The sequence below is a fragment of the Fusarium subglutinans genome, assembly GCF_013396075.1.
Source record: "Fusarium subglutinans strain NRRL 66333 chromosome Unknown NRRL66333_c0000227, whole genome shotgun sequence".
In the NCBI taxonomy this organism is placed as follows: Eukaryota; Fungi; Ascomycota; class Sordariomycetes; order Hypocreales; family Nectriaceae; genus Fusarium; species Fusarium subglutinans.
In genome coordinates this window covers 1-13832 of record NW_023502290.1, presented here as the reverse complement: position 1 = coordinate 13832, position 13832 = coordinate 1, and the positions used below count along the sequence as shown (strand labels likewise).

General features: G+C 47.4%; 5 protein-coding genes across 5 annotated transcripts; 2 read left to right on the top strand and 3 right to left on the bottom strand.

Annotated features, from left to right (window-relative positions):
- Positions 1–129: 129 nt before the first annotated feature.
- FSUBG_11637 (uncharacterized protein) lies at positions 130–1354 on the top strand (the record flags this gene model as incomplete). Its single annotated transcript, XM_036676340.1, has 2 exons — positions 130–881; positions 943–1354. 2 exons carry the CDS (start codon positions 130–132, stop codon positions 1352–1354), a joined length of 1164 nt encoding a protein of 387 aa, XP_036532866.1.
- A 457-nt stretch (positions 1355–1811) lies between these two features.
- FSUBG_11636 (uncharacterized protein) lies at positions 1812–3209 on the bottom strand (the record flags this gene model as incomplete). Its single annotated transcript, XM_036676339.1, has 1 exon — positions 1812–3209. One exon carries the CDS (start codon positions 3207–3209, stop codon positions 1812–1814), a length of 1398 nt encoding a protein of 465 aa, XP_036532865.1.
- A 1475-nt stretch (positions 3210–4684) lies between these two features.
- Positions 4685–6130, top strand: FSUBG_11635 (proline iminopeptidase; the record flags this gene model as incomplete). The annotated part of the gene is made up of 1 exon (XM_036676338.1): positions 4685–6130. The coding sequence occupies one exon, from the start codon at positions 4685–4687 to the stop codon at positions 6128–6130; it is 1446 nt and encodes a 481-aa protein (XP_036532864.1).
- Positions 6131–6368: 238 nt separating this feature from the next.
- FSUBG_11634 (Helicase POLQ) lies at positions 6369–7951 on the bottom strand (the record flags this gene model as incomplete). Its single annotated transcript, XM_036676337.1, has 4 exons — positions 6369–7225; positions 7282–7462; positions 7520–7779; positions 7942–7951. The coding sequence occupies 4 exons, from the start codon at positions 7949–7951 to the stop codon at positions 6369–6371; spliced, it is 1308 nt and encodes a 435-aa protein (XP_036532863.1).
- Positions 7952–8739: 788 nt separating this feature from the next.
- FSUBG_11633 (DNA polymerase theta subunit) lies at positions 8740–12115 on the bottom strand (the record flags this gene model as incomplete). The annotated part of the gene is made up of 12 exons (XM_036676336.1): positions 8740–8774; positions 8828–8933; positions 8995–9079; positions 9128–9232; positions 9280–9507; positions 9554–9997; positions 10048–10275; positions 10333–10477; positions 10532–11012; positions 11068–11250; positions 11310–11578; positions 11626–12115. The coding sequence occupies 12 exons, from the start codon at positions 12113–12115 to the stop codon at positions 8740–8742; spliced, it is 2799 nt and encodes a 932-aa protein (XP_036532862.1).
- Positions 12116–13832: the final 1717 nt, after the last annotated feature.

Here is a 13832-nt window from a genome sequence, read left to right as displayed (position 1 = left end):
TTTCCATCCGCGCGTTCCGAATCTCACCTATATCGAAACCCAATACACAGACATGGCCACATAGCTCCCGTCAGAACACAACTCCAACTCCTACTCAGTCAATCAAAACTCAACATCTTTTCATCAAAGATGCCTGCCGATTACAACTCAACCGCCCAGGCTCTCGCCCTGTCTCCAGATCGTGGCTCATCTCCCTCGCCAAGCCGTCCTCCCTGGTCTGCGACGTCCTCAAGCCGCCGTTTATCGAACCCACTGATGAATCGTCGCCGCGCGAGTAGTAGCTATGCTGGCGGTGGTAAGACGAGCTTCGTGGGCCGCATCTGGGGTACGGTCAATCTGCTTGGTGAGCAGGTTCTGAAGGTGTATCTGCGCCTGTCACCTTTCCAGCGGATTCTTGCTCTCATCGGTGTTGTCGCAGCGGGTGTGCTTGGCATTTTGGCTATCATCTACTCGCATGTCTTCTTCAAATGGCTTGAGCCAAAGGCCGAACAGTGGCGCGCTCTTCCAGGAGGTTGGACTCTGGCCTTTCTGCTGGTCTTTGTCACTTCGTTCCCTCCGATTGTTGGATACTCGACCGCGAGCACAATCGCGGGTTTTGTGTATGGGTTTCCCTTAGGCTGGCCCATTGTTGCATCCGGATGTACGGCTGGTGCCCTTTGTGCGTTCCTCGCGAGCAGAACTGTTTTAAGCGGCTATGTTGATCGCATGGTTGGTCGGGATCATCGCTTTGTCGCTCTGGGTCAAGTGTTGCGCCAGGAGGGAATTTGGTATCTTACGGCTATCCGATTCTGTCCACTTCCGTTCAGTCTGAGCAATGGCTTCCTCGCCACTATTCCCAGCATTACACCTCTGACGTTTACCATTTCCACGGCATTGTCAAGGTATGTTCACTAATGAATGGTATTTGCCCGGTCCTGATCGCTGACGCCAATATGACTTTAGCCCCAAACTGCTCGTCCACGTTTTCATCGGCAGTCGTCTTGCTCTGCTGGCTGAGAAGGGCGATAAGATGTCCGCCGGTAGCAAAGCCATCAATTATTTAAGCATGATTTTGGGTGCTGCCGTCGGCCTTATTGTTGGGCTTCTCATCTACCGTCGTACTATGGCTCGCGCCGAAGAGCTCGCGCGCCAAGAAGGCCTTGAGCCTACAGGTCTATCAGCTGAGGAGGGCGAGGCCGGCTATGCAGACTCTGAAAACTCGATGCTCATGGATCCTGAAGACGCAGCCGTGTTAATGTCGGACGATGATATTTCATTGTGGGGTAGAGATGGTACAGAGGGCACATATCACGATGATGAGGATGAGGATGAGGATGAGGGAGACACCAATAAGAGGGGGGACCGAAGGGCTTGAAGTCCCATTTCAACGGGAAGTTCGACTAAAGTTGGGGATAGTAACGACAAGATCATTCAATACTGAAGGTATGAATATTGGGCACGGCTCGGTTACATTGATTATACACCTTTAAATGGACTAGACGGCGTTTTGGGCATCATTATATTGGAGGATCCCTGGGCGCTAGTATTCGGTTGTAATTGGAATCTTCAAGGACGACGATGTGTTTGAATCAACTGCTTTTCAAAACCATCAGAGCCAATATTGAATATCGTTACGCCAAAATCAAAGCATGTGATCAATTGCAACTTGCGGCTGCTATGTCCACTCGATCAGTATGTGGTGAATTAAAATTTACAAAGACTTTCATAATACCATCGCTTGCATCCCATAAACTCAAATTCGCTAACGCCGTCGCTAATGCATTCTCGTCCCAATGCGATAACTGAAAAGTGAAGCACCACCATTATGGGAATTACTGGTTCCCCCTATATTGGTTTATAAATTGTATAGCTTGGTCCATTGGATACCCAATGAAAACAGGCCCAGTGAAGATCATTTGAGGTCCGTCGTTTGTCCCTTTGGTCATATCAGGGTTGATGAAGGCAGGTTGAGGAGGTGCCGTATGTTGATATTGGTATTGATATTGATGTTGATGTGGAGGGGGTGGAGGGGGCCCGCCCTCCTTATGAGGTGAGGATGAAACCGTGTGTTCTGGTACCTGAAGGGGGGTGTCATGTTTGAACGGCAAGGGCATCCCCATGGCAGCCAATTTTGTATGATCAAATGGACATTTGCCTGGCGTCTTCTTTATTGATTCTTGGGCACTGGCTGCAGCTTGAGCGGAAATCGGCATACAAACAGGCGCTGGTGGTGGTGAGAGAGGTTGGTCGTCGCCTTGGCCTGAGAGGTCGTAGACTGGAATAGATATTCCCCAAGGCCGACTGGGCGATTCTCCAACACGTACTTCCTTGAGGGGCCGATCGAAATGACTCTGCCGGTCTCCATCCTCCAGAGTCGGCACCTGTGTATTATCCGGGTCCGAGTTTACACTAACAGCCTGTGCCCAATTCTCAACTCTTTCGTTAGATGGCTGGGCCACGTCATTTGGTCGATTCGGATCCTGTTCAGCCTCGGGTAGCATAGGTTGGTGAAGCTGACCCAGCCCTTCAATCATGCTCACTATATCGCCATATTTGGAATCTATCTTCTTGATTTGATCTTCGTCACGTTGGTACCGGCGGAGGCAAACTTCATGGCTTCGGGGGAGTTCATGTTTGTGCGTCTCAACATAGTGGGCGATCTCCTCAGCAGAGTGTTTGTCCATGTAACGAATGGGACACTTGACGGCTGATGAGCCGTTTGTGTTTGTGCGGGCTTGCTGAGAAGTAGATTCTTCGTACATGGCTGCACAGATAGGGTCCGTCGAATGATGCGGAGTTGTGTCCTGTGCATCTTCGTCGCGAACCCCAGAGCCGCTAGCCGTGGCAGGCTTGGAGAACGGGCATTGAAGATGGCCCTTCTTTCCTTGGACCGTGAAGTCTTGTTCTAGCGCTGTCGACATGGAAGTGGCTACGTGGGAAGGTTGCGACTCGGTCTCTCTGCTGGAGCCAGTGCCAGTGGTTTTACTCGTTTCGCCCAGTGAGGCAAGCTGATTAGCTACTCGGCGCCCGTCACGGATGACGAGGGCAAGTTGGTGTTGGGAACCGGAGCTGTACGCGCGTGGAAGAGGAACAGGCAATGAATTATCAACAGATGTATACGAAGGTATCTGGAGCTTAGCCAGGGTATCAGCTATTTCTGGCGCGGCTGGAGCATATTTGTCAGCCAGATACTGGAACTGTTTTTGGTTTCGAGTCAGCGATGGGTCCATTGCAGACGATGGAGGAAGAGGATGTTGATAGGTCAGATATCAGAAAAATAGGTTATCAATCTCGGCAACAGGGTCATTCATCCTGATGCTCTTGATCTAGAGCTAATGATATTCATCATGCTGACTTGGGAGGGGGGGAGGAAAGAAGCCGACAGCTCCGGTATCGCCGAAACAATCCCAAGACGTTGCGCAGCCAGGTATTGGGAAAAGCCGGGCTCTAGGCTTGGAACTACTGCGTGGGGTAGAAAATATTTCTTCTTACCTGTTCATGAGCAAAGCGAAGCTTGTGCTCCAAGACGGTCTTTCGATCTGTCAAGGTCTGGACTTCATCAGCAAGGGCGTTGAAAGCATCTGCCAACGTGTGCGCAAGATGAAGATATGCCATGCCCTTGACTGTGAGTGAGTGCGATAGAGAAAGAGAAGAAGAAGAAGAAAGTTGAAAAAAAGAAGAGGAGATGAAATATTTATTAGATGGGGAAGAAAGAGGAAGAGATTTGCCAGATCCCGACAGGAGTGCTGTTGCCAGAGCAAGGCGGCAGCAAAGTGGAGAGATAATGACGCTGATTGGCCTGTTCAGATGCGACAGCGGGTACAGCACGGTAGGCTGGCAGCTAAAAATTAGGGTCCTTCTACCTATTTTACGGAGTACAGTGTAGTTGCTTTCAGTACCTTAGTACCTAATTTTGAGCCGAGCCACTTCGGAGCGGGAAGTTCATGATTCGCAAGAGGGCCGGGACATGGCGATGAGGCTCCTTTGGCTCCACGTTAGAGGTTCTTAGGCTATGCTTCTACCTACCGACGTTAGACACCTATAGTGTGGTCTACTGCACCATGTGTTGTTGGCAGCAGTTAGGTGCTTCTTTGTCTAGGTACTAATGGAACCTAGCGCGAAGCCCGGTCCCTCCAGAGCGGATCATGGAGCGGAGATAAAGCACAGGCCGAGCCAAAGCTACCCTGTAGATATATGTATTTGACCGCTCGCTGTGGTAAATTCCTCAAGTCAGGTAATAACAGATGAAACAGATTGTCTAGGCGACCGGGTCTTATTGTCGTTATGGCTATTCTAATAAGCTTGACCATAATACTTTAGGGTTTGCATGTTCTGGATCTGAGCATAATTAGCCGTACAGAAAAACACGAAATCATACACGTATTCCATTTTATCATTATAAATACAATTTGAAAGCATGTTGACGTGGTAAACTAAAATTGAACTTTTTCAGAGGACATAACAGTAAGGCCAGGCCATTATAAGCCAGTGCCATGTATAGAAAGAGTCAAGTGATGCTTTATCTTGGATTGCCAGGTACTAGACCTATCGATTCAGCTGCCAGAGTACTAAGGTAAGAGGTAGAAAGAAGACATGGAGTAGTTGGTTTGGCATTCAGTATTCATTTTACCCACCGACCCCGCCATCACTAAAACACCATCACCAACCATACTATCAACCCCCTGCTGTTGTAACACAAGTCACCATGTCTACGCCTGATCACTTGTCCATCCCCCAAGCCGAACTGGTCAGTAGGAAATCTCACGTGCTACCCGGGCAATTATGTGTCACGGAGCTCTTCTTCAAAGTACCTCTCGACTACACGGATATCCAGGGCCCTTCCATCACACTATTTGCACGTGCTGTCAAGAAACACGATGTTCCCATATTCCCACCCGATGATGAAGAGTCAGAGAACAGCCCAAAAGACGAATTTGGCGAGCCCCCAAAACCATATATGGTCTATCTTGAGGGAGGACCGGGCTTTGGCAACCGTGAACCGCAGGACCATCCCCTCACCCGCCACGCTCTTGCAAAGGGATACCAGCTTCTCTTACTTGACCATCGCGGCGTTGGCCTGAGTACACCAGTTGGTGCTGATATGCTAAGCCTTGTATCTGAAGACGTTGAAGGGCGCACTCGGTACCTCGGCCTCATGCGCCAGGACAACACAGTCCGGGACTGCGAAGCTGTAAGGAAGTATCTTACCTCCTCATGGCCCGCTGCCAAACAACCATGGTCCATCTTTGGCCAGTCGTACGGAGGTTTCATCGCACTATCCTATTTGTCCATGCACCCAGAAGGTCTTCGGGAAGTCTTTCTCACTGGCGGTCTAGCCCCCGTGGGTAAGAAGCCTGACCAAGTATATGAAGCAACATTCCAACGGGTCATACAGCGCAATGAGCAGTACTACGAAAAATTCCCAGAGGACGTCGAAAACGTCCGCCAAGTGGCTAAATTCATAGAGAGTAAAGGTGGCAGTATTCCGCTGCCATCTGGCGGTGTCCTCACCGTTCCTCGTCTCCTGACCATAGGCATTTCCTTTGGAAGCCATGGTGGCTTCGACCAGGTTCACTCTACCATCCTGACTCTTAAAGCATCCCTCGATCAGTTTGGATTTTTCAACAGAGCATCCCTAGTACCACTTGAAGGCTGGAACCCATTTGATACCAACATCATATACGCCATCCTTCACGAGGCCATATATTGCGACGGCCCTGGTTTAGCCTCCGCCTGGTCAGCGAATCGCATTGGAAAAGAACTCAAACCATTCTCCTGGCTGAATGACAACTACTCTACGGAATCTACCAGCGGATGCCTCTACTTCTCTGGAGAAATGATCTTCCCATTTCACTTCGAAACTTACCCAGAGCTCCAGATACTTCGCCAAGAGGCTGAGTTATTGGCCAATCGTGATAACTGGCCCGCTCTTTACGATCAGGAGAAGCTCCATAAGAATAAAGTTCCTGTATATGCAGCTTCGTTCGTTGAGGATATGTACGTCGACTATGACTTTGCAAGAGACACAGCCAAGCTTGTCAAGGGTACAAAGACTTTTGAGACGAACGTCATGTATCACTCGGCATTGAGAGCGAAGTCGGACGAGGTGCTGCAGCAATTGTTTAGCCTGAGAGACGATGTTATTGACTAGATTTGGATGTCTCGCAAGACTGGCATACCTGCAGAAGTCAAGGCTACCAAGAGGAATACTTTTACGTAAAGGCGAGATAGATATGAGAGCTGGTACCTACTTCATTCAAGTTAAAAAAAAAAACTTAAAAACTTCCAGTGGCTATATTCATAGTGTACCGAACTGGCCTCCATTGTGTAGACACAACAGCAAAGAACAACGACCGCAAACCGCATCGAGTTTTATAAGTAGGTAATGACTAGTGATAGGCTCGTGTTCGGGCAGGTGCACGACTTAAGTTCTGCCACTCGTCTTCATAAGCCGTAGTATGAACATGCTCCATTGATGGCAAATCCGCCGTCGGCTGCGAATGCCTCATGACTGTCTCTCGTAGAATGGTAGCAGCGAGCTCTGGGTTGCTCACCAAGAACTCACTTGTCTCTACAGGGGCTCGCTTCCAGAGAAGCGGCTGAAGGAACCCAACGCGTGCCAGGACCATCTTGAGCAAGTCATCAACTTCTGGCACGCTGCGATGGAGTTTTCTGCAAAGATGCATCATCTTTGGCTGTGCCGCATCCCAGCCTGCTGTCTCGAGCATATCAACACACGACCGCATCACTGCCTTTCGAAAGTCGTCCATAAGATAACGTGTCGCGCAAATATAAACGTCGAGGTTGAGCTCATACGCTAGGAACCACGTCCGAAGATCCTCGCCTGTGATACGCTCCGGTTGGCTCTGTTGAGGAGGCATCGGAATGCTGACAGGGGGAGGGAAAACACCTGGAGGATGGATCCCTCTTCTAGGAGCTCCTCGACCATAAGGCACAGGCACAGGAGGATTGCCTTCGCGGGATCGCTGAGCCCCGCATTGCCAGCATCTCGAGAAGTCACGCCGAGCGAGGCATCGAGGACACGAGCAACCCGGTCGATGATGTCCCGGATGTTTCTCCTGGGCTTCTTCCGCCTCAGCATGTCTCGTTTGCCGAGCCCGACGCCGGCGTCTCCATGAGGTACCCGAGCTCCCAGAACTGTTACTACTACTTGACGAGCTCGAGTCAGAAGCCTCTCCTGGCTCTGGGTTAACTTCAATACCCTTTCCCTTATCGACTTCTGGTTCTACTGCGATATCAGTACTCGTGGGTCAGGATCAGGCTGTAAGCCAGTTGATTTACCTAAAACGCTCGCTGCTGGCCTGATAGGTTCATAGCAACCCTCGTATAGAAATGCAACAAGAAAATGAAAAATAGCCGGATCTTCTTCTGGCAGATCAATGAATTGCTCACTTGCTTCTCTGAAGTTTCCGCATAGGGCTTTTTGAAACCACTCAGCCTGAACAAGTATATCTTTGTGAACCTGGAACCCTGTTAGTTCAACTGGCCTCCATCTCAATAGATCGATACCTTTACACACGTAGAAGGTTTGCATGTTGTTCAAAGGACCAACTCGTATCGGTACAGGCGCAGAGCAATATCGGCCGTCTGCTGAACTGACCCAGAGGTCTTCTGTTGTGCTAAGGATATGCTCTTCTTTCTCCTCCTCGTAGACTCTATCAATGACGATAACCCGAGGCTGAGGAACGCCCATAGCATCGGCCAAGGTGTGCACTGTGACGGTTGAGCCTGCAGTTTCTGCATTTCCCGCATCACCCGCCATAACAAAGCTACCAAGTACTGATCCAATTCAGACCAGTATTTCTCTAGTCAAGGGATGGCGCGAGGGCGCGTGAAGAGAGCAAAATGAGGCTTTCAGAACGTTCTATCTCCCGAAACACCGTAGAAAATAGGACTAGAAATAGACATAGGCAGGCATCTACCACACGCACACACACATACTGTACACCATCTTGGCGTCCGGTCTAAGCCTAGAAACAGCCAACAACAAGTCAAGCATGTGGATGGTAGATGGCTACCAATTGAGTGCCACAGCCGCCCAACCGTCTGGCTGTATTCTGGCGCAGAATAAGCAAGGCGCAGACGACGTGCAGCGGCGCAAGCGCTTGGTTGGCATAAGACAATGCTTGGTCACCAAAAGACCAATCGCTGATAGGTAAGGTCTTCATCGAGTTTCTGAACATTCTCAGCAAACAGGCCACCGGGAAAATGATCAGTCACGCCTCCTGCACGAACAAGGGACATTCCCCGATTCATTTCCTCTAACGCAACATTTTCTCAATCCTTTGCCCAATTCTCTGTGAGAGGCGGCGGCAAGCCGGCTGGACTAGAACAGGGGTAAATTCATCCAATTCCTACCTAACCTGGGAACTATGCCTCCGCTCACACGCATATTATCGACGCGCGTCTGCAAACGACAAATGCACCATGAATCAATGTCAATTCGGAGGGCGATTCAACTCACCATCCTTACAGTTGGTGTTCGTGATCAATGTTTTGCCAGTACACACGCCGACTCGCAAGGCACATGTCTCCCTTAGGCGTGCAATCATAGGCCACTCGATACGCTGGATGCAGCCATCTATCACACACCTGCATTCACATCTCAAGGCCGACTTTTCTTCTTCTTCTCCTTTTGTTGCCGCCCTAGGCCTGTGCTCACCAGAATGTAAGTCGTGGTAAGATTCTGCAACGCTCGCCAGCCCTGTTATTGCCCACTAATGCAGTTTCTGGACGTGCCTATTCCTCCTCCATCTCTGCCTGCATTTGGAGTTCTTCGGGAACCATATTAGGCGTGTCAGATGAAACAGAGGTCAAGACAACTCACTCCAAATCTTGCTTGCAGCATCTGATATGACTTTGGCCTTGACAAGAAGTTTCTCTTCGTATTTCTCATTGTCTTTACCTTTTAAACGGATCTTATTTGGTTGAGCCTGCAGATAAAAATCAGTATTGCCCGTGTGGGCATTTTCAGTAACAAATCGGAAGACCAACCTGCATCAATATAGGAAACAGCTCTGTGGGATCTGCATTCGCAATCGTTGCCACGGTACGAAAACCGTTCTCCCAAAATACCCGCCTGTGATATTTAAGCGACACTACTTTCTGCTGAGAGCAATACACTCACGCTGTTCGGCTCTTGATGAAGGGAATCTTTGCCAAGGCCAATAGGTCAGCTCTTGCACCAGCCACGAGCCTGTCTGAAAAGTGTTCAAGAGCTGCGGCCATTACTCTGGATTGCGGTTAGCTATATGATAAAAAAAGTTGTCATGAACATACCCCCAGCTCATCTGTTCACAGAACTTGATCATTCCTGCAGCAAAGCCTTGACAAGTCTGCGAAAGATTCTGAACCATTCCACGAGGCACGTCGTATTTGCGTGCCACTATGTGAATGGGAATCTCGTTACACAGATCCCGCAATTGGAGAGCGAGATAAAAGCGTCGATGTACTCGAGCAACCTGCTTCTCCTCTGGCGTCGTCTCACGAAGCGTGGCACCTTGAGCACTATTTGGCTGTCAGTGAGTACCCCGTGGCCGTGAACACGACCTACAGCTTGAGTATTGTGGTAGGTTTGATGCCCAGAAGCCTCAGTACCCGTAAACCACTCTCGTCCAGACTCTCCATTTCATTCCGAAAGACCTGCCAGTTCACCATAACCCCGAATTCTTGGACAGGTGTGAACGTGTATAAGACGTGCATCTCACCATCCATCACAAAGGCTTGGAGCGCCCGACTGAGTTCGCTATGGACAAATACACCATCGTCGGGATCGATAGCTGATGCCACGATTGCCCTACCTAGTTGTGTCGCTGTAAACATGGACAAGGAATCGGAGGTCACAAAACCCATTGATTCTATCTCTTCCAAGCTTGAGGTGATACAATCATTGACAAACTTGGCGCTATGCGTGTGACTCAACAGAGACTTCGAGAAGTAGTCCACAATGGACTCATGACTCGTAGCTAAGCGTATGGATATGACTTCTAGCAGTGCACTGAAATATATTAGCGGGCAATTATTCGTGCTTTTATAGGACATACGCACCGTTGGATACGTCGATTCTCAGTGTTAAGACAGCTGGCGACGGGCGGCAGCTCCGCATTCATGAGATCTACAACTTGCTCGAGGTCATTTTCGCGGCAGCAGAGATATGTTTCACCGATAGATGCTTTCCCCTGTCTTCCCGCTCGCCCTCGCATTTGCCTTAGCATCGACGGTCCAACAAATTCGCGCCCCATTCGACAGTTGTGTAAAATCACCCTTCTTGCTGGCCTGCAAAAGTAAATGAAGTGTTTAACAATCGAAACAGTGACTCTTACAGGTTAATACCAGCAGCCAGACTGCAGGTCGCGACGCACACTAATAGTGTTCCAGAATCGTAAGCTGCCGCTATGAGAGCTCTCTCTTCGGTCGTCAAGCCAGCCTATATAATCAGAAATGTTTGTGGGCTTCAGTCGGCCAAAGCGACTTACATCTAATATCAATTAGGAACACATGCTCGATTTTGCAAAACGGATGTCTCACTTACGATGAAATGCAACGCCATAAAGGACCGTCTCTTCCAATACCGGATCAACCCCAGTGGGAAGACTACGAAGCTCTCCCAGTAAGTCCATCCTACTATCAACAACGTCAGCCTTGAGCTCATGTGGCCGGGGCATGGCCCGACTAATCCATCGTGCGTCAGACTCGCACATGCCACGACTCCCGGCAAAGACGAGGGCACCATAACCAGCAACAGCGGTCTCGTGAGCAAGTGTGACCACTGCATTTAATACTGGGTCGCGAAGCTCCTTGTGGGTGGATGGCTCGATTCGCCGGATGGGTCTCATCGGTGCCTGTGTCTGTGTAGACCGACTGTTCAGCTGTGCAGCCGTTTTGATGAGACTGCTTGTAGAACCTGCGGGATAAATGTTGCCGTCATACACGAGATGTTCCTCGATAGGAACCGGCCGATACCGAGTTTCGTAACAATGCCCATCGAGCCATCGAGCCATCATGTCCATGTTCTACTACCAAATTAGACGACTCAAAATGCACCACGAAGTCGACCGACCAACATACCGGGAGAGTGGCACTCATGCCCACAATTTGTACACGCTGCTCCAGGCTGAGCAGTTTGGCCGCCACGAGTTCTAATAAATAGCCTCGATGATCATCGTCAACCATGTGTAACTCATCAAGCACAACCGCGCGGAGCTTGGAGATCGAACAGTCATCAATAGCCGTATTCACGAGTGCGTTTGCCTTGGAGTGTCAATAATTTACTTGCTTGGCAGAATGGGATCGCGGTACTAGAAACCGACCTTCTCCAATGTGCACACGCCAATATCAAAATCAGCCCAAGTTGCTCGAACTTTTCCACCCCCAAAGAAACCAATGACACGGACTGTATTTTTATCAGCTCGTCTACGCCATATGCGTTTGTCGTCATCGACCGTTGTTTCAGAGGCGAAGCGTAAACCTTGTACCACACTACGAAGCCAACGAACTTTCTCTTGAACCAAAGCAACATATGGTAACACAAGGAGGGCCTTTGTTCCCTTTTCTTCCAGAATTCTTTTCAGCATGAGCACTACAAGTGTTAGCTAAGATCCACGCACTACCATATTTCCATCTTACCGTCAGCCACAAGAGATTTGCCACCGCCAGTTGGTGCACAATATACAAGGTTCTTTTCTCCTGTCAGAAGCCCAGGACCTTTGAGGCAAGCTTTTTGCCATGGGTATATTTGTTTTATGCCAAGTGAAGCAAAATTACCAACAAGCTGTTGATGAAGTCCATATGTAGAATGGCTTAATTCGAGTTCAGGATCACAAGACGATGTCGGAGTCGCAGCAATAGCCCTCCGTTGAGAATACTCAGACGGCCCGACTCGCTCATTGAGGCGAACAATGCGACTCGCAGAAATTCGAGGAGGGGCAGAGGGGAGGCTGACAGCTCGCTGAAACGGAACAGTCGCTCGAGAGGCAGAAGTCCTGAAGTGGTGTTCTTCTCCAGCTATTGATAGACTTCTTTTGTGTCCAGCAACAGAAGTGGTAGCGAATGTAGTCTTTTGTTCATTTGTAGTTTCGACACTGGTTGTGTGCAGCAACCCTCGCATGCTCTTCATGATGGGTATCAAAAAGACAAAGGAAACAAGACAAAACAAGATGCAACAAGACGAGAGCGAAACTTGAACGAGCCACCAAGTCCAACAATCCTTTTTGACAGTTCCTTGAAATGTGACGTGACACGCGTTGAGACAACGCGCCCAAAAAAGACCTTGAAACGCCAAATCACGTGGTCAAGCAGCAGACCAGGCGCGGGGTGCCAGGCACGGCGGGCAGCAGCCGATGCAGGGCTTTTGGTGGTGCCCCGCGGCACGATGGAGGGATTTGATTGGATGGATGTGATTGATTGACGCTAAGAAGTTGAGGAACCCTGTACTGTTCTTCAGGGCAGCGACCGCCAACGGCAGGTGGCATAAACATACATGCCCTGTTGGGTCTGTCTCTGCCCTGCTCCCACCCATCATCCACCAGCTGACCTATCCCGTACAACCAACCAATCTTCCACTGGACTATCCCTTTGAATCCGAGGGAGCACCAGATACAAATTTAAGTGGATCTGACTCTAATTTTGATTGGCTGCCGATCATTACGCCACAAAGTACCAGCCTCAAGGAGGTATAATGGTAAGGATAAAAGTTACGATCTGTAAGTTACATAATCAGAGATACCTATATCTTAGTATATCTTCTTAATAAAGAAAAGTACCTTTGATATATGAATTTGATTAGTCTGACCTGATATAACAGGGTACCTGGTACTCCCTCGGATTTAAAGGGATGGAACTTACTACCTAAGCCTCCAGGTAATAGAAGAAATAAACCTGCCCTTAATACTATAATAAAATCGCGCATTTATAATTAATTCTTAATAATATAATTAATAGTTAGAATTAATTAAAAAGTATATTATTATAATTACTAAAGTAAGCTTTAATAGACAGTCCTTTTCCCTTTTAAATTTATATAGTCTAGAAGTTATTTTAGTATACTATATATAGCTTTATTAATTAACTTCTAAAGGATCTTATTCCAAGCCTTTTAAGCAGCTATCTTTAATACCTTAACCTTCTAAAGGGAATATCTTCTTATCTTAGCTTTAACTTATCTTAGCTTTAAGGAATCCCTAAGTAGTCTTTATAGAGGAAAAGTTAAGGCTATAAGGGTAGTTAAAGTAATAAAGAAGTTTATATCTTTCCTTTTACTTAGATATATAGTTTCTATCTCTAGGACTGTATTTAGAATTATTATCTTCCTTTAAAATAAATATATAACTTTTTTTAATAAAAGGTCTAATATACTTATCTAATATCTTTTCTTTATAGACTTTTTATATTATTTTTTTACTATTATTAGTAAGAATATTATAAAAAACTAGTTTACTTTTATAACTAACCCTAATATAACCCTAAGTATATAGCTTCTTTTAGTCCTTTTCCTTAGGGTTTTTATAAACTTATAGATTTTTTAGCTCTTAATAAGTCCCTAGAAGTTTAAATATCTAGGCTTATTACTTATTATTATAAGAAAAATAGATCTTATTAAAAAAGAAAATAATATCCTAGTTTTTAAGTATTAGTTTTTTATAATAAGTAGCTATTACCTAAGCCTAATACTTAGTAGTAAGTTTATAGTTAATAAATTTAACCTATTAAGTAAGTCTTTTATTATATTTTTATCTTTTTAAACCTTTATTAACTATTTAGGTAAATATTTCTTTAATGCCTGTAGTAATAAGTATTTTCTTTGCCTTTAGATATATTACTTTAAACCTTTCTTT